The sequence below is a fragment of the Gopherus evgoodei genome, chromosome 1 (genome assembly GCF_007399415.2).
Source record: "Gopherus evgoodei ecotype Sinaloan lineage chromosome 1, rGopEvg1_v1.p, whole genome shotgun sequence".
NCBI lineage: Eukaryota > Metazoa > Chordata > Testudines > Testudinidae > Gopherus > Gopherus evgoodei.
In genome coordinates, this window is record NC_044322.1 from 352,349,129 (window position 1) to 352,376,226 (window position 27,098).

The following is a 27,098-nucleotide window of genomic DNA, read 5'->3' on the forward strand; positions in this document are numbered from 1 at the left end:
GCTTAAAAGAATATTGAATAAACAGCCTTATTCAAAAAGAATACAAATCAAAGCACTCCAGCACTTATATTCATGCAAATACCAAAGAAAAGAAACCATATAACTTACTATCTGATCTCTTTGTCCTTACACTTAGAAACAGAAGATTAGAAAACAGAACTACTTCTCCAAAGCTCAGAGAAAGCAGGCAGCCAGAAAACAAAGACCTCAGACACAAACTTCCCTCCACCCAGAGTTGAAAAAATCCGGTTTCCTGATTGGTCCTCTGGTCAGGTGCTTCAGGTGAAAGAGACATTAACCCTTAGCTATCTGTTTATGACAGGAGTACAGCCAGCGCTGCAAACAGGGAGTTGCAGCGCTGGTGATGCCCTGCAGATGTGTACACCTCCTAAGTTGCAGCGCTGTAAACCCCTCACCAGCGCTGCAACTTTGTGATGTAGACAAGTTATTCTACATTTACACGAGTGTAATTGAGAACAGAATTTGGTCCCTAATGCCTAGCAGCATATAGCAAATGTGAAGTCAGTAGTACTGAGTGTCACAAAATAGTCAAGTCTGGCCAGTGTCCTAAGAGAGAACTAGCCTGTGTACTGAGAGTATGATCCTAGTAAGCAATAAATAGCCTTTGTTTAGAAGGAGCAACCTTGCTGTTGATCTCACTTGGCCTTATTTGAACAGCAAGCAGCAGAGTGAACTTCCCTAGATCCAGAGGGAAAATGGGGTATTAACAGGCTTGGAACAACAGCCTAATTAAGAGCTCTTTTTACTGCAGAACAAATAAAGATGCTCTTTGCTTTAGGGCATAGAGAAGCATTGTCAAGTTGGTAGGTTCATTGACTAAGTGGTAAAACTTGAGTTTCCTGTGATGAAGGAATGACAGACCCTCAAAATAAACAAACACAAAGTGTAAAATACTGCTAAAAGTATACAAAATACTGAATGGTATGCGGAAGGCAGATCAGGAGCTTCTGTTCACCCTGTGTCAAAATACAAGAACTAGGGGACAGTCAATGGAACCTAAAGGTGGCAAATAGTAAATAGATACAATAAAACACTGTTTCACTCAATGTCTGATTAGACTGTAAAAACAAAAACGAGGGGTACTAGTGGCATGCCCAAATACATTTGTTAGTCTCTAAGGTGCCACTATTACTCCTTGTTGTTTTTGTTTTTACTGGTCTAAAACAGTCTATTTAGTATTTGCCGCCTTTCAGTTCCATTGACTGTCCCCTAGTTCTTGTATTTTGACACACGGTAAACAGAAGCTCCTGATCTGCCTTCCGCATACCATTCAGTATTTTGTATACTTTTAGCAGTATTTTAGTATCTTTTAAGAAGATATAACAGTTGACTGTTATATCTCTTCCTACTGTATTTTCCACTCCATGCATCTGATGAAGTGGGTTTTAGCCCACGCAAGCTTATGCCCAAATAAATTTGTTAGTCTCTAATGTGCCACTAGTACTACTCGTTTTTTTGGTTTTGCTGATACAGACTAACATGGCTACCACTCGGAAACCTGATTAGACTGTGGAACTTATTGCCACATGATACAGAATCACAGAAATATAGGGCTGGAAGGGACTCAAAGAGGTCATCTCATCCATGTCACTGAGGCCAAGAACCAAGCAAGATTGAATAGAGAATAGACATTTATATAGATTGAAGAACACCCATATTTACCATAATGAATATTGAAAGAATAAACAAGAGTTTGGGAAGGGATGTAAACTCTCATGCTTCAAACTCTAACTCTTGAAGGTCGGGAGGAAATTTCTCTGGAGACACACTATCTTATACCTTCAGGGGCATGGGATACGCAAAATGCTCCACTCTGTATAAGGGCAGGTCTACACTATGGGGCTAAATCGACCTAAGTTACGCAATTCCCCCATCGATTTACTTTATACTTCTCATTTTGGTGGAGTTCCAGCATTGACAGGAAAGCAATTGGCAGTCAATTTAGCAGGTCTTCACTAGACCTGCTAAATTGACCCTGGCGGATTGATTGCTGCACATCGATCCCCCAGTAAGTGGAGAAAAGCCCTAATATTGCACAGTTAGGTACTTTTCCTCCAAAGCATCCAACACTGGCTGCTTCTCAGAGAGACAGGATACTGGCCTCAGTGGGTAATTGGTCTGTTCTTGGAATAGCAGTGTTTTTTCTGATCATTGCAAAATCTTTGTATTACAAGAAGGAATTAAAATTTTCCAGTGTGCTGGTGATGGAGGGGTGGGGGGGACATGTTCATTAAAAGGGCTTTGAAAGGCTAGCAAAGTCTCAGTGGCATTCCTCTAGTAAATTATTAATTGCGCTTAACACTCTATTAAGGGCTACCTGCTGACTTCTGGTGCTTAGATGTGCTTATTTCTTTTCCCACTGCTGAACCTTTATGCTTTTTGGTGATAGCATGGGCTGATTTTCAAGCTATGGTAGGTTTTGCCTAGTAAAATGCAACAGATTTTTTGTTGCTTGTTTTCAAAATTAAAACATTCAGTGTTGGAGAGAGGAGACAGACCAGGTGTAAAGCCAGATTTTCCTGGCAATGTTGTTCTTTTTATCCTTTTGGTGTATCCCAGACCCACCCTCTTCAACACGTTACACCTCTCGCACACACCAAAATGTAGGTGGAAGATCCTTCTGGGTTAGTGTCATTTGAATGGCAGCCAGAGTGTCATTGGCTGCCCTTTTTTAGTTCAGTTATGAGCAGCCAGCTCAAAATAATTCCTGGCATGACCTCTTCAATTTAGGCTGAAAATCTCCTGAGAATGAGTTTTTGTCTGGAGAGACCCAGGACTTTCTTCTTCTGGTCTGGCCGGAAATTCCATGAGAACAGCTGTTCAAAAAGCAAAGCCAACCTTTCAGCCCTGTGACAAGGTTCTGCTCACGTTTAGTTTCAGTGGTAGGTAAAGTTTGGCCCCTCTTTTAGGGTTTGTCTGGATTAGGAAAAGAAGTTAAGTATAGGTCAAAATTAGTTAATGTGTTAATGGATTGGTCACCCAAGTCTTTCACCTTGATTAGCTAAAAAAATTAACCCTAGGCTCCTCCCACCAGCTAAATCAAGGTTAAGTGTGTTAATCTGTGTCTAGCCTAGGGAAAAGGTCTCTAAAATGTGTTTGCAAACCCCAGCCTAACCAGAGCCCCTTGACCTAACCTGGATAAATGCACAGCCAGATCACCCAGAACATGAATAGATCCTAAAGCTGCTCAGAGTCTGGGGCGTATTGCTAGAGCCCTGGGGAAGCTGGCGTTGCCAGCTGTATTGTGCCCCTGATCTGTGCATAAATGGTCTCCAAGGATTCAGTCTCCAGATCTGTTAATATAACGTTCTCCAGGAGTTCAGCATTCATGCAGCGCAGAGCATCGCTGTCCTATGATGTTCTGAACCAGTGAAGCATTTAACTACATGGTTAACTTTAAGCATATGCGCAATCCCATTGAAGTAAATGAGAATACTCACATGCTTTGCTGAATCCAGGTCTTAAAGGGTCGCCATATATACAAATGCAATAGCCAGGTCATAAAGGATTCTGTGGTGCATAGTATCAACCTCAGTAAGATACAGATGAAAAGCACTTTGACATCACATTGGGCATCAGAGCCTTGGTGTTAGAGTGGAGACCTGCGGTAGGATTTCCTCCACAGGCATTTGTGATTTGGCACTAAAGCCAAGTGGATTCCCTGTGAGCCCCTCCTCTCCCTGAAACACAGGCCTACAAGTCCCCGTGGCCTGATTTTCAGAGCTACAGCCTCTAGTATTCCCAAGAGAGGTCTCCCTGCCAACTACTCACCAGGCCTGACCCTACTAACCAGGCCTGACCCTGCTTAGCCTTTGAAATCAGAGGTGATCAGGCATGTTCAGGGTGGGATGGCCATAGAGCAGGGATGGGCAAACTATGGCCCATGGGCCAGTCCTGTCGGCCCCCCAGCTCCTGGCCTAGGAGCTAGCCCCTGGCCCCTCCTCTGCTGTCCTGCCTCTCCCGCAGCCTCAGCTCACTTGCTCCACTGCCGGCAAAATGCTCTGGGCGGTGGAGCTGTCAGCTCCTGGGGCAGAGCATCCCCCCTGATCCCTGATGGCCCCTCTGGGACCCCTGCCCCATCCACATACCCCTGCTCCCTGTCCCCTGACTGCCCCTGGACTGCTGCCCCATCCAACCCCTCCTCTCATTGCTGACGGCCCCCCTGGAACTCCTGCCCCATCACTGTCACATCAAAAGACTATTGGTGTCTTGGTAGCACGTAGAGCCTTCATTGGGGAGCAGAGCCCCATTGTGCTAGACACTGTGGCCCAGATCCTCACAAGTATTTGGGTGCCAAACTCTCATTGACTTCACTGGAGCCAGGATTTCACTCATTAATTTTTAAGGCCAGAAGTGACCCTATTGATAACCAATGCTCTGACCTCCTGCACAAGACAGCCCATAAAATTTCACCCCGGGATTCCTGCAGTGGGAGGAATTATACTTCTGTATCATGGTTTTTAAAAGCTCTTAGAAGACATCGACACTTTCAGCTAGACTCGAGTGAGTGGTGCAGAAGTAGCTGGAGTGGATCCCTGGCATTAGGCAGTCAAGTTATGGCAGTCAGTGCATTTGGGGGAATTATCGCTCCCCGCAAGTGCTGTGATTTCAGATAGTGACTCTAACTGCCTGAGAATGAAGTGGAGTTTCCCAGCCGGTGGGAAGTTCTATCCATGCGTTTACTGGGTATGACAGCATTGCCATCCACACTCCACTGAGTCTCGATACCGCAGTTAATAGACGCTACAGCAAAATAATTAATACCGTGAGAGCACAGTGTCTTCCATCAAAGAATCACAACGCACTTTACAAATGTGAAGTACAGATTCTCTGCTGTGCTCAGGGTTAAGGGGCTGTCAGGGAACTTCTGATTCACTGTCTAGTCTTGGGCTCAAGGAGAGGCAACCGGGGGACTGCGCTAAACTGCGTCCGCTGACTGTTTCCCTCGGGACCATAATCTGGCTGGGGATTGCCAGAGTCCATGGGGCTCCACATACTAGGTCTGCCACCGCCTCTACTGGGGTCTGCAGGGAGGGAGGCATTGGAGCCAGATGATGTCTCTACACCTCTCCCATTCTGAGTGGCAGAAAGGAAACCGAGCAGAGCAAGCATTGAGCCCTAACTAATTCAGCCTCATGACAGTCCTGGGAAGGAGGCATTCTCCCTAGTATGTAGATGCGGAATCAGAAGCACAGAGAGCCAGATTTTCAGAAAACCAGATGCACAATTGCATGCACAGCAACTATAACTCTGTCTCTGTGTGTGCGCGTGCGCAATTATGCTGCATGCACCGTCATGATGAATTGTGTGGACATGTTCAGCAGACTCACTTGCTGTCTGTCATACCATGTGGGCCCAAACTCCTGAAAGCTTGACTCTTAGTGTTTCGCTCATGACCACACAGGAAGTGTGTGGAAGAGCCAGGAATTGACCCTGTTTTTTCACCTCGTCCTGTGCTTTAGCCACAAAAACTATCCTTCCTTCCGTATCGTGAGCTTCCAGCATTCTCTTCGTGCAGTAAAGCCAGCCTGCCACTTCTGAGACATTCAAAACGCCCTTGGATTCGCCCAGGATCGGGCCCATAGTCAAGTGATTTGCTCAGACTCAGAGGGCTGAAATGGATGCAGATCGCTGGGCCTCTTCTCCACCAGGCTCAACTTAATTAGGGAGTAGCCCAAGCCACAAATGTTCTCACAAAAGGAGCTGGAGACTGAAAGGCTCTGACTGCAGCTCTTTGTTGCAAGTCACAAACATCTGGCGCCTGGTCAGTTAGACTGCTCCTTGGAACAATTTCCGATGAGAAAAATCTCCTAATTTGCACCTGAACGCTCCATGGCATGCTGTGCAACATTGAAATCCCTCTCCCGGCTCCTTGTCCAAGCTGCCAACTTTTGCAGAAAAGCATCGTACCGTTTCCAACACCAGCTTCTTACCAGAACCACCACCACCCCCGAGCGTGGACCCGTTAATAAGGCACTAGCCAGTTTCAAACTGCACATGCTGCCTGATGTCAATTTATTATTGCCATGCAAATACTTCTCCTTAAAGGTTAACATCATTTACACGCAATCTTGCAAATTGGGGCTGATTGCTTTGTTTCAGCTTGTCTTGGAGCAGTGAGCCAGAGGTCACAATGTGTGTCTGAGGTTACTAGGATAAATACTTGGAGAGGAGGGTTGTTTTGCTTTGGATTTTTGCGGGGAGGTTATTGTTTTCTTTTGTTTTCGGGGGGTGTTTTTAGTAGCCACTTTTCTTTCTATCTCTTTTAACCACGTAATTGCAGCTGTTCTGAAAAGCCAGACTTGGTGAGCCTCCTTCAGTATCCATTGGAAGACTAGATGATCTCGTTACATTCAGTGCTCACCAAAAATTGTTCCCATCTGAAAGCAGCTGAGTGCTGTGCTAGGAGGAACAGGCTGGTGACCCCAGCATAGTTCCCAATGGACATGTGTCCATATCAGAGAAACCACTGCCACAATTACCATTGCTGTAATTGGCACCCTTGCAGGCAGTCTCAAGCGTGATGCCTGTGGTTAAATAGGCATTGAAATTGATCTGTCCTCTCACATTTCAGAATGACCCTCTTCCTGAGCTATATTGGTGGTGTGTCACTACCTCAATCCCAGCAGTACCTAGTTTATGGATAGATGCAGGTTTTCAGTCTCCAAGGCTGTCAGTTTCACAAGCGTGCTAAATATACTATGGGCCCAATCCAACTTCCACAAATGTCCATGGGAGTTTTTTCACTGACTTCAATGAATATTGGATCCGAGCCTATAAATAAAGGCTGAACCAAATTCTGTGATAGTGTAAAGCCAGGCAAACACATAACTGAAGTCAGTGCACCCACTTATGCTTGGCCCAAAAATCATACTGAGAAAAAGAAATAGTCCTGCCTGTGATGACTGGATTTCTGCATGATTATGTCAAGCACATGGTCGGTTTCTTACTGTGTCTCCTTTCCCTGTGAAGATTTAAACAGCAACATGATAAATGGCTCTTGATGGGTTAAAGCTATGCTCTCCATTAAAAGGTCAGGCTAATGACACCCTGTGCGTATGTCACTGAATAACCAATATTGATTTGAAACAATAATAAACTGGCGAACAAGTGAAGGAAACATCTTGGTTACATTACATTGGGTCCAGTTGAAGAAAGAAATTAGACATAGTTTCTCTTGCTGGGTATGTGATCAGCCAACAGGAAAGTTCTGAGGATTAAGATTTTTGTATATTGCATTCCCTGTTGGAAGGGTGAAACCTCTCAGATCAACACTGAGCACTAAGTGGGAGGTGGCTGAATAGCATCTAGGAATTTAAAGGAGAGCAGCATCATAGCAATGGAAAAATATGTACAAGTTCAGGAAATGAGCATCTAACACAAAGAAGAAGACCCTAAAAATCAGATTGTAGAATCACTTTCATCCTCTTCCTCCTAAGGACCTGGCCTTGTCTCTTTCTGTGCACAGCCAAAAGGAAGTAGAGAAAATAGAAACACAGTGCAATGATTCAGTGTGGTACAGATTAGACTGAATCACAGGAGAGTATAGTGCAATTTAGCTGTAGCAAAGGTACTCAGGCTCCATTGCTTGAGCTGTTCAATAATGGACTGGAGACAGCATCAAGGGAATAGGTGGTAGGGAACAGTTCTGCACTGGTCAAGGGGGATGGACTGGATGATTTCATCGGATGCACATTTCTATCTCTAGCCAGGTTGGCTCTGTGACTGCATATGAGAGCAGTTGCTGACAGACATAAGTAGAGAGCAGTTGCTGACAGACACGCAGATGAGGCTTTAAAGTCCCATTTGCACTGAGGGAAGGATCTGTTGTTTATCCACATAAGTCAACAGTGGGAGAAACACTGGAAAGCTGTGAGCTTCTGTTTATCCAGGTATTGATGTGTCCCTCTGTGCGTGCCTCCCAAACATTACTAATATATCCTCTCCCTTGCCCTGTGAGAATGGGTACTTGGGTAGGGTTACTACACCCCATTTTACAGACAAACAACTGGAATCACAGAGAGACTGAGGGAAATTTTCCAAGGCACAAATGGCTACCTACCATTGGTGAGTTTGGAAATCTGCCTCTTACGTGACTTGACTGAGGTCACATAAGAAGCCCTTGGCAGAGCAGGGAACTGAACTCAGATCACCTGACTCCCAGTGCTTTCACCATAAGGCCATCTTTCCCCTCTGCGTAAAGTCATGGATGCTTCCACGCACCCATGTTATTTCTGGGTTATTTTAATGAGAGGAAAATGTCTCAGAAGCGGCAAGTTCATTTCTGTGTAGAGATTAATTTTTCCACCTGGGAAGCAAATCAGTTCCATAATGATAATGTTGCACCGCTGGGTTTTGCTTTTGGGGTTGTTTTATTATTATTATTTTGCCAGCCTCACCTGGATCACGGGGACAACTGCAGAGTGCAGTGTAACTGAGCAGCTTTTGCTGCCCTGAAAGTGAGACAAGTCCTCAGCAGCTATTCCAGGCATCTGGAGTTTTATCTGGAGAGGGTGATTGTCTGCCAAGGGGTCAGGATGTGCTGGCGTGTGATCTCCACCCTCCACCTCCTTCTCTACACCCACCGTATTAAAAAAAAAATCTCTTAATTGGAAACTTTCACAACACAAACATCTGGCGGGTTTTGAATTCCAGCGCCACTGCAGTAGTGACAGGGGAGAATACTTGTATCTATGCTGTAGATAGCTTTAGTTTTTAGATCTCCACTTTCCTCCTCCTCTGTGGCTGATCAGTCAATGAAGATGAAAGCACATTTTCTGTTTAACTGAAACCTGAGTTATCTTTGTAACTTGGATATTGAGGGGTGGGTGGTTTTGCTTTATCTCAAAGTAACAAGCTACTGCTTCTTCCTTAAGATAGGAATTCAGCTGAAGCTGCTTTTATTATGAGCGTTTGCTTAGACAGAGTGGGATCTGGCGCTTCTGTTCAGCGGCAGATACGTAACCATTGCAGGGCTTGCTGCCTTGCAATTTGTCCATGATAAATTGGCGAAAGAGATGAAGGAATCCAAGATACCCATTCATGTTGCCGGTGACTGCTGCCTTTTCTCAATCAAATGGGAGAAAGAGTGTTGTTTAGTGGCTGGAACAAGTAGCCTGAGTGTCCAGAACTCGGTTTTATTCTTGGTGCTGTCACTGGCTCAGTATGTTGACCTCAGGCAAGTCAATGAACCTCTTCATAAGATGGTTGTAATAATCATGATCAGAGGATGCCTTGGAAACATCATGACATTTGCAGTCGTATTGTTCTTTCTGCTGTATGTTCTGTCCTTCTCTTCTGTCTTTTGTCTGTCTTGTCCATGTATATTGTAACTCTTTAGGGGTAGGGCCTGTGTCATTCTGTATTTGTACAGCGCCTAGCACAATGGGGACTACCATACAGGGTGACCAGATGTCTTGATTTTATAGGGACAGCCCTGATATTTGGGGCTCTGTCTTATATAGGCATCAATTATCCCCCATCCCCTGTCCTGATTTTTCACACATGCTGTCTGGTCACCCTACTACCATAATACACATAAACAATAAATTGTGAGGCTTAGTTCGTGTTTGTAAAAGCTGGGAGTTAATCACAGATGAAAGCTCGTCTAGAAATACAAGCTCATCTCTAAACCCTCAGCTGGTGACTTCAGTCAGGCAATTTATATTCGCTGGGGATCTGGCCAACAAAATATCACCTGGGCTCCTTTAAATCTCTTCCCTGTGAAAGCATGGCAAGCTGTAGTGCTGCATGCTATGCTACAACGCATGCCAAATGCACATTCTTCGCAGATGAAAGGAAAGGCCCCTGCTTTTCTTTTGGTGGCTTTTGTGGGTTTCTATCTTATTTAGTCGTGTTAAAAAAGAGAGAGAGAGAGTGAGCTAGGAATTCTGCAGAGCCCGTTGGGATGTCTTGATGCTGAAGGAATGTAGCTCCTCGACAGATTCCTTCTTTGCTCTCCCTCTTGTGCTTTCCCCTTCAGGGCCGAGAGACCCTCCCTGGCCCTGCCCAGGCCTAGCACTGTAGCTGCTTTCGCTCCAGTGGGGAGGGGGGGAAGCCGTGGTGTGGTAGGAGCCATGCGGCTGCCCCGGCCTGTCCCTCCCGCCGAGCATGTGGCTGTAACTTTGCTGGCACGTAGCCGCTCCAAGAGCGAGGGCCCTTGGCTGCTTTGTCTGCAGCCAGCCTAGCCTACGCGGCGAGCTCCAGCTGCCTGCCCTGCATTAGGGTCACCCCAGCCGCCCCCGCCCTGTGCAGAGGGGCTGGTTGGCCGGCTCCAAGCCCTGAGTCAGGGGCCAGCGCGCACTGGCGGGCAGGAAGTGCCGTCCCGGGGGGGCTGAGCGCCGGCCCGTTTCAGCACTGGGAGCGGGAGGAAGCGCGGTCCAGCGCTACTCGCCGCTGGCTGCTGCTTGCTCCCGAGGCAGCGCGGGGTGGGGGCTGTGCAAAGCGAACAAAAGGGGGGGCAGGGAAACCCGCACCCACGCAGCGCCCTGCCTGGCTACAGATTGCAGCTTTGCCCCTCTTGGAGCGAGGAGCGAGCCGAGAAAGCAGCGCAGGAGCTGCCGGCTGGCTAAGGGAGTTACCGCGGCGCTGCAATGACCTCTGCGTTTCACCCGAGTCCTTTTCCCGGCAGATCTTCCAATGGAGGCAGCTAGAGAACCTGTACTTCCGAGAGAAGAAGTTTTCCGTGGAAGTTCACGACCCACGCAGGTAAGCCGGCCAGCGCCATCCAGCCTTCCTGAGGCGGGTTTCCACGCGTGCTGGGTGTAATCCGGAGTCGTGCCCGTTCGCACGGGAGGGAGGGGAGCGGCTCGTTCTATCTGTGGAATGGCCAGCAACGGTTCTAGGGGGAACTGAATGAAATCCGAGTCCGGCCCGCAGAGCTATGTGCTGGGTCGGTTGTGGCGGTGAATGTCAGTGGCTGCGATTTTTATGGCTGACGATTGCTGTCAGTTTCCAGCATGTGCTTCGCATGTAGGGCGATAGAATATCCCATAGTTTACCCCTATCTGTTTTTTTCTTTTCTTCCAATCTGCTGCTGAGCTAACTCCGTCTTGCAAATTGCTCGCAAAAGTTAGTTATCTGCAGATCTCAGTTATGCCTTTGAGAATCTTGCTGGCAGTACAATGTGCTAATGTGAGGATCTCGGTGTACTTACACTTCAGAGACTGAGGGGCATATTGAGGACGGGAGTACCCCCGTGTGACTCCGGAGTAAGGGAATGCAGGTAGAAGTGAGAGCTGGATCTAAGCCTGGTTTCCTTAATGAGATACGTTTCTTCGTTGCTTACTCCAATTTGGGAGATGGCTTGCAAATTAAGATGACTGTAACACTGTTAATCACTCTGGGTCAGAGTCTGCCCCACATTATGCCTGATCCAAAGCCCTTTGAAATTACCGGAAAGGTTCCCATTGTGTGTAGCACAACTCCACAAGTAGCCTCTGTTCAAATCAACTTGCAAAGCAAGGTATTACTCAGCAAGAGCCAGGGTAGAAGAATCTGGTCCTGTCTTTCCAGCTCAGATTTATTTTAGGTGCTGCCCTGTAACATGTTTTGCAACTCGTTAGCCTGCAATCCTAGTTCATGTTACAACAAAGATCACTGTCTGTTGTGCCACCTATGTGGTTTGGGGGGGGAGGGTCACAGTTAATGGCAACTGCACCTGTATTCCACCTCCGTGGTCCACCAAGGGCACCCACTTTCAGGCTCCCAGCCATTAACTCTCTTGGGCAGAGACCTATGTCTCCCCCTCCTGACCAGGGGTTTTTCCAGGCTGCACAGTTCCTACATGGTGGTATTCCCAGCAAGCCAGACTGCCTAAGCAGGCCAGTGTCTGTGCTTCACTTTCTCTTTGAATGCTGTGAACAGCATGATTGTTACCACTCAGCCCTTCCTAAGCAAACATATTGATTCTTAAGATGAAAGTATTACAGAGGAAACAAAAACCAAGAGAAGTATGCACGCCTGCTAAACGCTGACCAGAGGTCACCCGGCAGTCTTATGGGGACTCAGTAGGCCAAAGCCTTCCGACCCTTCCCAGGATTGGGGTTCCTCCCTTGGACAGAAGGTCCTGTCCATTTGCTGGATCACAACACAGGCCCTGAGTCAGTTTCAACTCAGGTTGTTGATCCAAAATTCCTTTCTTTGGCTGTTGTTCACAACCTCTGTGAAATTGCTTAATCACCCCCCGACTGTTCTCAATTCCTGGAGGAGCTGTGGTCACCCTCCGCCATTGAGTGATGTACAATCCCTGGCTCACAATGCTGCAACATAAGCCAGTGGTCCCCAATGCGGTGTCTGCGGGTGCCATGGTGCCCACTGGGGCGTCTATGTGCGCCCGCGTACTGGCCGGCAGACAAGCATCCACCGAAATGCCACCGAAAAGCGGCATCATCATGAGGTCCTCGGTGGCTCGTCATCTGGCGCCCGCCACCTGGAAAAGGTTGGGGACCACTGACATAAGCAATACAGTGAGATCTCCCAAAGATTTTGCAGGAAAGTGCTGTATCTGTCACTTGGGGTAATAATGGTTCCGGATCGGAGGCAACCAGCTCTTAGCTAGAGGGGTGGGCAGCTCTGGTGTATTTCCCTTAGGGCTACTCTACATACAGTTTTTGTGCCAAAGGTATCTGTACAGCCACCCACCCTTATAAAGGGGCTTATAGCAGTATGGCTTGTTTCTGTGCATTTGTTAAAGCAGTACAAAAACCGTGTGTAAATCAGACTGTCCTGTCCCATTGGTCCTGTTCCTGGCCCCAGTTCAGCTAGGTACTTAAGCACGTGCCTAACTTTAGGCACCTGGGTAGTCCCATTGAAGGCAACAGAGCTATGAATGTGTTTAAAGTTAGGCACGTGCTTAGGAGCCCTACATTCCCTTACCTAGTCAGACCCTTGGTCAGCAGTGAATCCTGCAGAAGCCCATACCTAGGGTGACCAGATAGGGACAATCCCAATATTTGGGGCTTTTTCTTCTATAGGCTTCTATTACCCTCCACCCCCTGTCCCGATTTTTCACACTTGCTATCTGGTCACCTTACCCATACCACAAACAAATCAAAGACCCACAGACACTCCAGACCCTAAGGCAGATTAGTCCCAACTTAAATGACACAATCAGAGTTACTAAAAGAACAATCCAGAAAGGAAGGCAAGTAGTTACAAGACATGAAGACAATATTACATTTGCAACTCAACAGCATGCAGGAAAATATGGTCACCCATTGTATCTGTGCACAGTCGAACCGCTCCTATCCCAAGCTGCTTGTAATCTGAATTTAGATGGTTTGGATCCCTGACATGGAAAACCTCCCCATTCTTTTTCCTTTATTGAACTGCATAAATGCCATGTCCTGTATTCCATGTGGACTAGGCACTATATTGTGCAAATGATTTTTACTCTGTTCATTTTTCACCGTGAAGCATGTTGAATATAAAAGACAGACTGCACAGGTTTAATTCTAATGCCTTGTATCAAACTGCTGCTTCTGGTGTAAAACAGTAGCCCACATTGCACTGTCAACTGGGAGTCCTGGATCGCGAAGGAACATATTTCAGATTCTAGTCTGGCTGGGGGAGTGGGATGGGGTGACTTTTTCATGCTAAGTTGCGTAGCCTGTGGGGGTGGGGATATAGCCAGAACAGTGCACTCTCAGCATTCCTTTTGAGTCAAGCCGAACCAGAGTCTGAGTCAGCTTACCCACACTCAGAAGCAGCTTAGTGAGGAAGGAGGAGTGTGTGTGGGTGAGTGGTTAATGCACAAGACTGGTAGTCAGAAGGCATGAGTTCTAGTCCTTGTTCTGCAAATGACCTCCTCCTTTGGGCAAGTCATGTAACTGGGTCCCAGGCTATGTCTACACTAGCACAGTAAGTCAACCTCAGTTACTTCACTCCACGTATGTGAGTAAAGTAACTGAAGTCAGTGTAGCTTTGGTTGATTTACTGCAGTGTCTACACTGCGCTGGGTCAATGGGAGATACTCTCTCATCAATTTACCTTATTCTTCTCATTCAAGGTGGAGAACCAGAGTCGACCAGAGTGATCTGTGGTCGATTTGGCATGTCTTCACCAGACCCGCTAAATTGACCCCTGGTGCAAAGATCTGGCTGTCGTGTAGACATAGCCTCAGTTTCCTCATCTGTTGATTGGGGCTAATAATACTTATTGGGGAAGAAGAGAAACATTGAAAGGATTAGTTCATTCATAATTCTAGAGTGCTTTGAGATCCTTGGATGAAAGTCACTACAGAAATGTAAGCTGTTATTCTCTACAGTAAGAGGAGGGAGAGATTAGGAGAATCATCTGAAGAAGACATTTACAAGAGGTCAAAGCAAATCATTAAATCTGACCTCAGTAGAACAACTCAGTGCTTAGTTAGGCACACGCTTAAGTACTTGCTGAACTGGGCCCTAGGCCCTGGGTATATAAGGGGCTCAATTCACAGTGCGCTGTGGCTGCTTTGCATTACTAGACCAGCACAAAGCCTCTGGAGTGTGCCAGTGTGTCTGGGCCAAGGAGCTTAAATATAAAGCTACTAACAGTAGAGGAGGGGCCCTCAACTCTGGATGTTTCAACTCCCAGGTAATCGTGAACTGGTGGGAGAAGTTGTGACCGCACTGCTAAGTGGGAGGGCATTTCCAACTAGCTCCTGGCTCTGTGCAGGGGGTGAGGGAAGCAGTGGCAGTATGGAAAAGGCTGAGAAGACTGGAATATAGGATAACACCGAAACATGATACCAACAGTCACAACCTTTCACCTGATTCCTGGTTCATGTCTTCCACCCCTCTTCCCCCATTACCTTTCACTGGGTTCTTAACAGCGACCATGTGCCTTTTCATCTGCACATTTAGTTGGAAAACGTTTAATCCCGCATTGTTTAATGCTTCTGATTTGGTTCTGTAATAAAAGTGTGTAGTTGAAATGGCCCCAGACACAACAGTTGCTGTGCTCTCCAAAGCCAAGCCTGGGGTGGCAGTTTCAGTTCTGGATCCGCAGAGTTTGGGATTTGGGGGTTGTTGTTTTTCTGTAATTGTTCTTAGCTTAGTTTCAATTTCCCTTTGCAATTTGACTTTTTTTTTCTGTGCCAATTTCTCAAGCTCCCACTTACACAAAAAGAAATGAAATCAGGAGCACTCGAACACCAACAGATTTAATTGGAAGTGAAAGTTAGGATGCTGAAGAGCCAGTTAAAGCTATAGCCAAGAGACGATGGAAGAGTGGGAGTCAGAATGTGTGTGGGGAAACCTGTGCTTCAGCAGAGAATCGTATCACCTCTGGGCATCAGAGAAAAGTCCCCTTGCTCACACTTGTCCATTGCACAACTGCACGCCCTCCCCGCTCCTGCACACATCACTACCCCATGTGTAGCACGGCTATACCACCTCACCACTCCCTGCATTGTGCATTGTCACCTCCCACTACTGCACCACCTCGCTACCACTCTTCATTGCCCGGCCGCACACCATAGGCAAAAGTCCATGACAATTGGTATCAGGTTTCTGTGTTATCCTAAAACAACGAGGAGTCCTTGCAGCGCCTTAGAGACTAACAAATTTATTTGGGCATAAGCTTTTGTGGGTTAGAACCCACTGCATATGATGCATGAAGTGAAAAATACAGGAGCAGGTATAAATACATGAAAGGATGAGGGTTGCTTTACCAAGTGTGAGGTCAGTCTAACGAGATACATCAATTAACAGCAGGATACCAAGGGAGGAAATACTGGCCTCCCCCACTGCACCCAGCCAGTGTCAGGTAAGGGGACCCCTTTACCTGAACAAGTAGGGTTTTTTGTCAGGGAGGGTGCTGGACTTCATACTCTAGTGGCTTGATCCAAATCTTACGTCCAGGGAAGATGGAGATGCATCCTTGTAAAAACCTTGGACTTAGTGACTTCCTAAGGATGTGCAGTGCATCAAAAGCAGAGCTTGGAAGAGAACCCAGGAGTCCTGACTCCAATCCAAACTCTGTCCACTAGGCCATATTACTCCTGAGATATTGTTGTAATCGCTATTAGTGCTTTTCAGCTTTTGCAGCTTGCAAGTCGATGTGTAATGTAAAATGAAGGCTCAGTGACTGTAGGTGGCCATCATTTCCCTTCTGTGATTTTCCCTTAGCCCAGAATAATAAGGGGAGCAGCTTTTTCGGCACAGTCCTTGGTTTTATTCTGCAGCCCAGCCTGCTGTTGATCATTTTTCTCCTTCTCCGTTTAGAGTCAGAGGAGACCCTGGCATAAACACAACTCATTCTATCCTCTTGTCTAGGGCTTCTGTGACCAGGAGAACGTTTGGGCACAGTGGCATTGCCGTGCACACGTGGTACGCCTGTCCTGCATTGATCAAATCCATTTGGGCTATGGCCATTAGCCAGCACCAGTTCTACCTGGACCGAAAGCAGAGTAAGGTAAGATGCTCACTGGAAGGGGAGCGTGCCGTAGATGGCTCCTGCTCACTCACCACATTTTTGACCTGCGGGTTCCAGTCCAGAACGTGGCTCCTGGACTGCCTCATTCTGTGCTTCTAACAAAATGAGGGTGGAATGGCTTAAAATATTGTTGGTTTGTGCTAGAACGAGGGAGATTTATTTCCCTAGAGGCCTGTTGGGTGGGGTCTGGGGGCTTAGTTGGAACAAACCAGGAGAGCCAGAAGTGACTGAGTTCCTCTCCGTGTTGTTTCAGCGTATTCACCAGTTCTCAAAGGGATACCACCGTGAAGTCCGATACATTTCGAATAAATCAGTTAAAAGTACTTTCACGTTCTACATCTGCCTCTGAGTCCCACTCTCCAGCCCCTCCCGCCAGTTCTGTGGTGTTACAATCACACTTTCTTAGGGGAATAGTTTGTCCTTCACACTGCAAAAGGAGGGAGAAAAACTGACTAACCGACAATATAAGTGAAACATTTAGGTCTTCTCTACACTACACAGTTTTTGTTGACAGAACAGTGGAGGTATACACAGTGAAATGCTCTTCCTGTCGATAAAAGCAAGGAATCCAGTGGCACCGTAAAGACTAACAGATTTATTTGGGCATAAGCTTTCGTTTTTTACCCACGAAAGCATATGCCCAGATAAATCTGTTAGTCTTTAAGGTGCCACTGGACTCCTTGTTGTTTTTGTGGATACAGACTAACATGGCTACCCCTCTGGTGCTTGACACTCCTGTCTACGTAACTCCCCTGCTAGGCCGACATAATGAAACCACCTCCACAAGAGACATAGGGCTTATGTTTGTGCAGTTAGGGCGATGCAGTGTCTGTGTAGACATTGTGTTCGTTACTTCAGCTGTTGGCTGTCATTCTTGTCAATTCCATGGCTCCAAAGCCAGGCCCTGGGCTGCTGCCTGGTCTCTGTTCCAAGCCAGCTGCCAACCAGGCTCCCAGCTTGGGCTGCTGCAAGGGCTCCCTGCTGCGAGCCCTGCTGTCCTCTGGGGTCCCTGCTCCCCGCTGGGAGCATGGCAGCTGACTGGCGGATCCCAATGCGGATCTCCCCACTAGAAGGGTGTCGTCGTCACTGCAGCTCCTGGCTGAAAGACAGATGTGAGACCAGCTGGGCTCCCAGTGCTTGGAGCTGACAGCCCTTGCTCTTAGCCCCGCCACACTGCCTCTCTTCAGTTGGTGGAAGCACTCTGGTGAGGACATCAGCCACTGCAGTAATTAATGTGGTGGCTGTAAGTCAACCTAAGACAGGTCGACTTAACCTTTATAGTGTAGACATAGCCTACAAAGTGGTGGCCAATGTACAGTGGAATCAACCTCAAAAAACAGAGAAGAGTGTATTTTCCCCCTCTAATCCCGTTCAGTTATAATTTTAGGTGTACCCATCCTGGAAGAGCAGCAGGGAGATCACTTTCAGACAGACGTATGATTTTTAATCGGGTGATGTCCCTTTAAATATGAACATTGCTGGTGTAACAAAGCTTTGAGGTGCTGTTGGAACTGTCTAGTTGGGGGCACCAGATTCTTGAATCCTCATCTGCTCTCCCCTCGTTCCCCAGGAAGTTCCAAACATTCATACCCTTTGCGCCACATCCAGGGAGATGCGCTCAATGCTTTCATCTTCTGGCTTTATTTCCCCCACTTCCAGCACGAGAGCTTTGCCTTACAGGCCGACATCATGGGCAGCTGCACTTTCCTCACCTCCCTATGCAGCTGTGAATAGGAGAAACCTGTATATAGCCTGGGACATTAGCGCCCGTGGGAACTTTCAAGTGCCTAGCTCTTTGAAAGTTCCCACAGGCACTAATGTCCCAGGCTTTTTAAAAATTAGAAGCAACCAACAAACAAAAGCAGATTCCCCTCCTCTTGGTGGGAGGGTCAGGAACTTCTCATGGCTAGCTTCTTTTGTTGCCAGCAGATTGTGTTTCAGATTGTGAGTGCGCATCTGATCTCTCTCTCTCAGGCCCACAGGCAACACCGCCCACCAGCCATCATCAGTCAACCCGTCATGTTTGCAACCTTGTCAAAATGCTTTGTCACAATGATCTCAGCTGTCATGCTATTGCTTTGATGTTAATACACACAAATATTTTTGTCCCTTTCTCTTAAAGGGTTGGGATTTTAGCCTGTTGTCCCCATCTTTAAGGGACATTGCCAAGATTGATGTATAAACTTCTCATCTGGGCCCATTTAAGTTTCACTGATCTGCTTGATTAGTCCTGCTGATCCAAGTGTTGTTCCTGGGTGTGTTTGTTTTATGAAACCAGCAATGGACACCCCAAAGTGGAGCTGTGAGATACTTGATGTCTTCAGTTCTTAGGGGTTTGTGCAAATATTTTTTGTCCACATGGGTTTGCACACCTTTAAAATTTCACTCTGAGGGCTTGTCTACACCACGCAGCTTTAAAAGTCAGCGTGTGTAAACGCTCTTTGTCGGCACTTTTGCCGTCAAAATACTTCCAGCTCTGCAAGCGGCGTTAGCGTTGTCAGCAGGACAAAGCCGCGTTCACACTGCAACTTGCGTCGGCAAAACTTTTGCCTTTCGCTGCTGGGCTTTTTTAAGTATCCGTGAAAGACAAAAGTTTTGTCTACAACTTTGCAGTGTAGACAAGCCCTCAGTTGCAGCTTTAGATTAATCCCAACTTGAAAGCAAAACGTACAGGACTCCCTGGTTTTGCATTCAAACTTGTCATTTCACGTGGTTTTGACAAAAGACAATAAACCTGCTGAAACTTGCTCAAAACTGGGCCCAGATTGGTCCTAGCAATTGAGATGAGATTAGATGCAGCACTGTATGACACAATACATTCTGACAAACTGGGCTTGAATTCCGAGTTCATAACAAAACCTGAAACCAAGCAAGTCCTGCATCTTTTCGGATGTTGCTCTGATGTTTGGCACAGCTCTGCTTGCAAAGCCAATCTGCTGGATTTAAAAAACAAAAGAAATAATATGCATTGGTTTTGAGCCGCTTGCAGCAAAACCGATCCACATCTTTTGTTCACAATCCTATGCACAAATGAGCATTTTGCCAGTCCATGGAGACCCCTGAACTCTTACTGCTGCTGTTTCTGTTTGCTCTGTTCTGGAATTCAAGCAGAATGTGGAAATTTACAAGACTTCCAGGACTCTGAATGAACTCTTCAGGGTACAAAATTCTTGTCCGTTCTTTTTTCTGCACAGAGCAGACAAACTCAGCAAGGCAAAGAGCCATGTCTATGCACTGGTGACTACACTAAGTCACTCAAACGTTTGCCCTATTGGCCTCAAGAGATTTGTTTTTGTAGGACTTTCTGATAACACAGATGCTCTTGAATGCAGTAGGGCTCTCCAGTTGCATGGAGCTTAAATGAGTTAAATTGTCAGAAAAGGTGAGGGAGATTCTAAATGTCCCATTGAAACACACGCAGCACAAAATCCTTCAGCACAAGTGAGAAGGCCAAACTGATCCATGGTGTCAATCCATCCCTCATGCCACTGCAGGTTCCATAGACTATCTGACCTCGTTGGAAGGGCATCACTGATCTTAAAAACTGCTTTGAAATTAATCCCAAATGAGCAAGTCTCCCTCCAAAGAAATGAGACTTGCCAGGTCTGTGCAATGATTCATTAAACATGTTCAGAACTGGGGGACTGAATGGCCCCAGGGAGTGGTAATGGGATATAGTCTAGCCGTGAACTGCTGGGCTGCCTGTACAAATCCAGCCCAGGCCTCATAGCTAGCTGTTCAGTGGCCTCTGTGAAGTGAGTTAATTGATTTGAGTCCTGTTCCCTCCAAACAACAAAAAACCCATAAGTTAATCATCATCATTGTAAGGCAGCCGAGAGGCCCGGGGTAGAAGCAGTGTAGAAACTAACCCCTTCTCCTTTATAGACATGTTCCCTCTACATACGTTAGTGAGACTGTGGACCTGAGTCCTATCCAAAGCCTGTTAAAGTTAACAGGAGTCTTTCCTCTGACTTCAGTGGGCTTTGGATCAGGCCTTTCACTGGGGGAGCTTGCACTGCCTGTTCTCAGTTGCACTTCTCCTTGCTGTTGTCTGAATGAGTAGTGGACTTCAGGCTCCAGGAACTTCTGGCCAGGATCTTTATCAGCACTAACTTTACACACGCACATACAAAGGAGGGCATGTTCCCAGCAATTAGCTGGATCTGCGTGCCAGTAAGAGACTGTACCGTCCAATATTACTGCCTCTGCTCACCATTGTTCTATAAGTACATTAGCCAGGGCACAGTCTGATAGATGGGCCCAGTTTCTATTCTGATTTACATCCTGGAGATCAGTGGGGTTGGACCGCACTGCGTCTCACTGAAGTTGTAATGCAAATGCTGTCTGAGGATAAGAAGTCACTAAGTCTGTGACTAGATCAGAGACTTGTTGCTCCTGAAAATCAGACTAGTAGATGGCCAAATATCAAACAGGTCCTGCCCAGGGTCATGGTCAGTAACTGGACAGCGAGTTCAGACAAAATAAGTGATTTGACCCACCAGCTAGAACTGAAATTGAACCTTCAAAAGTTGTTAAAAATATTGTTCAGTTTCATGCACCTCAGCACTTGTTGGTTTTGACCAGAAGCAGCCAGGCCAAGATGCTGAAAGACTGCTCCGCCCACCCCCCATGTTTCTTACGTGAGGTGATGCAGGTACTATTGGAGATGAAGGCTGAGTGGCTAGGAGGCTCGGCTGGGCATTGAGAGATCTAGGTTCAATTCCATTCCAGAGTTTTTGTGTGACCTTGACAAGTCACTTAGGGCTGAATGCTCAAAAAAAGCCTAACCCCTTTTGAGCGTTCAGTCCGTAATCTCTCTCTGCCTCAGGTCCCCCATCTGTAAAATGGGGTTAATAGCAGTTCCCTATCTCACAGGGGTGTTATGGGGTTAAATATGTTAAAAATTGTGAGGTGCTCAGATATTACATTAATGAATGTCACATAAAGATAGATAGAGGATGTGTGACTAGTAATACTTCTCCAGCACCTTCCATCTGAGGATCTCAAAGCACTATGTTTACATATAGTTATGAATTAAGCCTAAAACCCGCCATGAAGTAGGAATCCATTTTATCCCCTTTATTATTCCACAGATGCGGAAACTGAGGCAGAGAGGTTAAGTGACTTGCCCAAGGTCACGTGGTAAATTAGTAAGAGCCAAGAATGGAGCACAGAACTCTCCTTTCCCAGTGTTAGACCGTGCTTCCTTCCTTCACCTATCTAAACTATCTGAACTTTTTCAGAGTGCAAAGTAAGGCTGAATATCTCCTAGGAACACATTTTCTTGCAATATTTCTGTTATTCCCTGTTTTCATTCCGGTGGTATAAGCAGCCTAGCTTTTGGGTGCCTGTCCAAATCAGACTTCCAAACATTGTGAACAGTTGCCACTTGAAAACATTAAAGCCAAACTATAGTACCCCTCCTAGCGTGGGGGAGGAATTACTCACCCAAGTAGTCCTATTGCATCAAATGGGTCTGCTAATGTACATGCCCACCAATTGAAGTACAGGTTCCACAACTAGGCCCAAAAATTAAACATGAAATGAAGGTTTTCAGGACAGTGGCAAATCCCGGATTGTTCGGCACAGTGTGACACCACTTCTTTGAGTTAATAGAAACTCCAGGTTAACCAAAAGTCAGCATGTCTTTGGGGTTGCATTACTTGAAGCTCCACACAGCAATGGAGGCTCAGGTTCTTATGAGCTGGGCCCGGACACCCAGGTCTGAAGCCAGGATTTTACGAAGTGTTCAGATAAGAAGTCTTCCTCGAGACCTTTATAAAACTGGGGGTTAGCTGTTAAAGCACATTAGGTTCAAAACTACAGTAACTCCTCGCTTAACGTTGTAGGTATGTTCCTGAAAAATGCGACTTTAAGCGAAACAGTGTTAAGCGAATCCGATTTCCCTGTAAGAATTAATGCAAATGGGAGCATTAGGTTTCAGGGAATTTTTTGTCACCAGACAAAAAACGATATTGTATATAATACATACACCCACACACACACAGCGTATAAGTTTTAAACAAACAATTTAATACTGTACACAGCAATGATGATTGTGAAGCTTGGTTGAGGTGGAGAGGTCAGAGGGTGGGATATTTCCCAGGGAATGCCTTGCTGCTAAATGATGAACTAGCCTTCTGCTGAGCCTTCAAGGGTTAACATATTGTTAATATAGCCTCACACTCTACAAGGCAGCACGAATGGAGGGAGGGGAGACAGCATGGCAGAGAGAGACAGAGACACACATGTGTGTGGAAGAGAGAGCGAGAGGCATATTGCCCATTTAAGTACGCTGATACCACATTCAAAGTACATTGCCTTTAAAAAGATCAGGAAGTTGAGACAGCAGCTGCCGCCAGCTCTCTCTGTCCTGGGCCCTGTTGTGTCTCCCCCCCTGCTCTATATGGAGAAGTGGTAAGTAGGAGGCAGAGGTAGGGGGAAGGGGGACACCCTGACATTAGTCCCCTCCCTCCCCAAACAGCAAGGGCAGGAGCAGCACTAGGCAGTGGAGGGAGGGACAGATGAACTGCCGGCAATTGGTAGCCTGCTGGGCAGCTGCTGCACAGGGAACTTCGGGTAGCGGGGAGCTAATGGGGGGCCGCCGGTCCACCCTGGTTCCAGGCCCCCACCAGCTAGCTCCAACGGACGGCTCTTCCTGCAAGCAGTGGACAAAGCAAGCGGCTGCCAAACAACGTTATGAGGGACCATTGCACAACTTTAAACGAGCATGTTCCCTAACTGATCAGCAACGTAACAATGAAACAACATTAACCAGGATGACTTTAAGTGAGGAGTTTCTGTAGTCTGAAAGAAAAAAACAGTTTCCATAGCGGAGGCTGAATAGCAGTCAGCTCTCAGGTCCATGTCCAGCATGCTCAAATCACATCCAATTGGGTTCTTTACATGCTCAATACCATTGGGAGAGCTGCTGACTGGACGGGTCTCCGCTTTAACGCCAAGAAGTGCGCATCCCTCCACGTCGACGGGAGCAAGAGAGACTCGGTGCAGACGACGGAGTTCCAGATCCAGGGCGAGTCCGTCGTTCCTCTGGCAGCAGGCGTACCAACACCTCGGCACGCTGACGGGCATCCGCGTCTGGCAGACCCCTGAGGACACCATCCGGGAGATCCTACAGGACGCTGCCAAGATCGATGCATCCCTGCTGGCGCAGTGGCAGAAGATCAACACCCTCAACACTTTCCTGATCCCCTGCATCGCCTTCGTTTTGAGAGGTTCCGCCATGGCAAAGGTGCCCCTCAACAAGGCAGACAACACCATCCGGCAGCTGGTTAAGCAGTGGCTGTCCCTGCCCCAGAGAGCCAGCAATGAGCTCATATACATTGCCCACAGGCACGGTGGTGCCAACGTCCCCCGCATGGGTGACCTCTGCAACATCGCAGTCGTCACACACCCCTTCCTGACGTGCCCGGATGCCACAGTAAAGAACGTCGCAGCGGCCGCCCTACGCACCGTCATCGAGAAGCGAATTGGCAGGCCTCCGTCCGGCCTGGATGTAGCCACTTTCCTGAGCGGCTCCCTAGATGGCGAATTCGCCCGGGACGGGGGTGACATCACCTCGCTGTGGTCCCGCGCCCTCAACGCCACGCGCCGGCTGGGAAAATGACTGGGCTGCCGCTGGGTATGGAGCGAGGAACGGCAGGAGCTGGGAGTTCTGGTGCCGCGGATCGAGACGGAGGGCAACACCATCGTCAGCCCTGGAGCCAGAGGCGTGCTGGAGAAGTCACTGAAGGCCGCTGTCCACGCGCTCTACGTGGACACCCTGAGGAAAACACCCGACCACGGCAAGGCCTTTGAGGTGACCAGCAAGTGGGACTCCAGCAACCACTTTCTCCCTGCGGGCAGCTTCACCCGTTTTGCCGACTGGCGGTTCATACACCGCGCCCGCCTGAACTGCGTCACGCTCAACGGAGCGGTCCACCACGGGAACCGAGACAAGCGCTGCAGGAAGTGCGGATACGCCCTGGAGACCTTGCCCCACGTCCTGTGCAGCTGCAAACCCCACGCCAGAGCCTGGCAGCTGCGCCACAACGCCATCCAGGACTGGCTGGTGAAGGCCATTGCCCCACACCTGGGTGAGATCGCAGTCAACCGCACCATCCCCGACACCGACAGCCTGCTGCGCCCAGACATCGTCGTCACGGACAAGGAACGGAAAAAGATCATCCTCGTCGATGTGACGATCCTGTTTGAGAACAGGACCCCGGCCCTCCGCGAAGCCCAAGCCCGCAAACTTGAAAAATATGCCCCCTTGGCTGACACCCTGCGGGCAAAGAGCTACGAAGTTTACACCGACGCCCTGATCGTCGGGGCGCTGGGTGCCTGGGACCCCTGTAATGAACGAGTACTTAGGGCCTGTGGGGTGGGCCGTCGCTATGCACGGCTCATGAGACGTTTGATGGTCTCGGACACTATCTGGTGGTCTAGGGACATTTACGCAGAGCACATCACCGGCCACCGCCAATACCAGGAGTGAGCCGGCGTAGTTTCGTGCCCCACAGGGGGGGAGGAGGCCTATAAACCCCCCCCATTGAACCATATCCCCTGAGCCCTAAATCCACTGAACTGGATTCCCCCATGTGAGGGTCATCCTGTCCCCATTACCCAGCCCGCTTACTTATACCCATGACTGCGTATATCCCACTGTATGAGCGATGTACCCTCACTGCTTCCTCACTGCTTCCTGATCCCACCCACTGTATACCCCGCATTGGGGACCTTACAGTCTGTATATGTTATGTGCTAACCAATTTCCAAATACCAGCGTCCCCCTATACTCTGTATGTTGCCCCCAATGACCAATGCTGACGCTTCAAACTCTTTGTATCATCTTTATTTAAATATTCTCTAATAAACTTTTATTTCTGTCTGCTTCACCTGGCTTTTTAGTTTATTTAGTGGATTTAATAACCAACGTACAGAACAGGGTTCAAGACATAAGCCCAATACTGAATTTACAATGGCGCCGTGGTGGTGGGCCCACAGTCTCAGGGGGCCCCAATGCCCAGACCGTGGCCCTGAACCCTGCACTCCGCCCACGAGACCCCACCCCTGCTCGGCCTCTTTCTCCCAAGACTCACTCACTCCTCTCCACTCCCTTCTCTCCCAGTCCGCTGCTTACTCCTCCCCGCCCCCTCCTCCCCGTGTGAGTGGCAGGTGAGACCTTTGGGGGGAAGAAGCTAAGCAGGGACAGGGCCTCAGAGGGAACAGGCCGAGTGGGGGCAGGACCTCGGGGGGAAAGGCCAAGTGGGGATGGCGCCACTCTGTGGGCGCCAAGGCCCACAAAAGATTAATCCGGCCCTGCATAAGCCAGTCCTTAATTGAAGGGGGGAAGAAACTTTTCACATGGGCTGATTCTTCCATAACTGCCTAATACGGGGTTTCTTGCACATTTCTGTAAAGCAACGGTTCTCAAACGGGTCCACGGACCCCTGGGGTCTGCAAGGGTACTCCAAGGAATCCGCAAGTCATGTCCGGGGCCAGCGGCCCTGCTGATCAACCTCTCTCTCTCAGCTGTTCTGCGGCATGCGGGAGGGAGGGGAGAGCAGGATGGGGTTTGCTCGGGAGAGGGGACGGAAAGAGGTGGGGCAGTGGTGGGGGGTGGAAAGAGGTGGGGCGGGGATGGGGCCTTGGGGAAAAGGGTGGAGTGGGAGCGAGGCCTGGGGCTGAGCCGGGGTTGAGCACCCCTGGGAAAAATTAGAAGCCGGCTTGGGGGGTCCATGAAAAATTTTAAATCAAAATGAGGGTCCTTGGATTACTAAAGTTTGAGAACCACTGCTCCAAAGCATCTGGAGCTGGGCCCTATCAGAGACGGGATACGTAGCTAGACTGACCATTGGCAATCTGGCAGTTCCTATTGTAAGGTAGATGAGGTGGGTATTCTAGACACAGAAATTGACTAAAATTGTCACTACATACAAAACGCTGCTAGTATCTAGGGCTTGTCTTCACTGCAGCATCACTCATGATATACTTCAAGTGTTGGCCCTAACCCACCTCCTGTCCACATACAGATATCTCCAGCTTGAGCTAAGTGGTGCTTTCCACTCCAGCTAGCTGGCCCGCCCGGGGTGTGGGCGGGTTGAAAGCTCTAGTGCTGCTGACCCCAGAGCTAGTAGTGCAGTGGGGATGCAGCTACCGGCTGCAACTCAAGTTAGCAAAACTCATCGGCTGCTAATCCAGTGACTCCGCTGATCCAGTCCCGCTGTGCTGCTAGTCAGAGCCCTCCATGTGGCTAATGTGTTGTTTCATAGTGTGGCCACTCTCCGCGGAAGTGGGCTAGAGGAGTAACTCCAGCTAACCATTGCAGTGAAGACAGGCCTGTAGTCTGCACAGCCATTGTACAGGACTGAGGCCTTGCATTGCTTTCTGTTGTAGAGCTTTATACAGCCCCGCAGGGTGAAGTCCTCTGTTCTTAACATCATGGGCGCCACATTTTCCTACCGATGTTCCCAACACTTATTATGTAGGGACCGTGTGGGGGCATAAGTAAATCTTTGTGCTCATTCAGGCCCAGATACAAAGCTGACTGCCGCCAATGGAAAGAGTCGTGTTGACTTTAGTGGGCACTGGATGGCTTCTGCTCTGAGGCTACCCAGCAAGAAGGATGCTAATTATGTTGGCATTTTTGGTGGTTTTCT

General features: G+C 48.1%; 1 protein-coding gene across 6 annotated transcripts in view; it reads left to right on the plus strand.

The window, feature by feature from the left end:
- The window catches only part of FRMD4A (FERM domain containing 4A), a 410,751-nt gene that overhangs the window by 344,896 nt on the left and 38,757 nt on the right, over positions 1-27,098 (plus strand). For all 6 annotated transcript variants that reach the window (XM_030565719.1, XM_030565643.1, XM_030565594.1 and 3 more), the window contains exons 12-13: positions 10,652-10,728; positions 16,278-16,416. In XM_030565719.1, the coding sequence (XP_030421579.1) occupies positions 10,652-10,728; positions 16,278-16,416 (216 nt within the window). The remainder of the gene's footprint in view (positions 1-10,651; positions 10,729-16,277; positions 16,417-27,098) is intronic.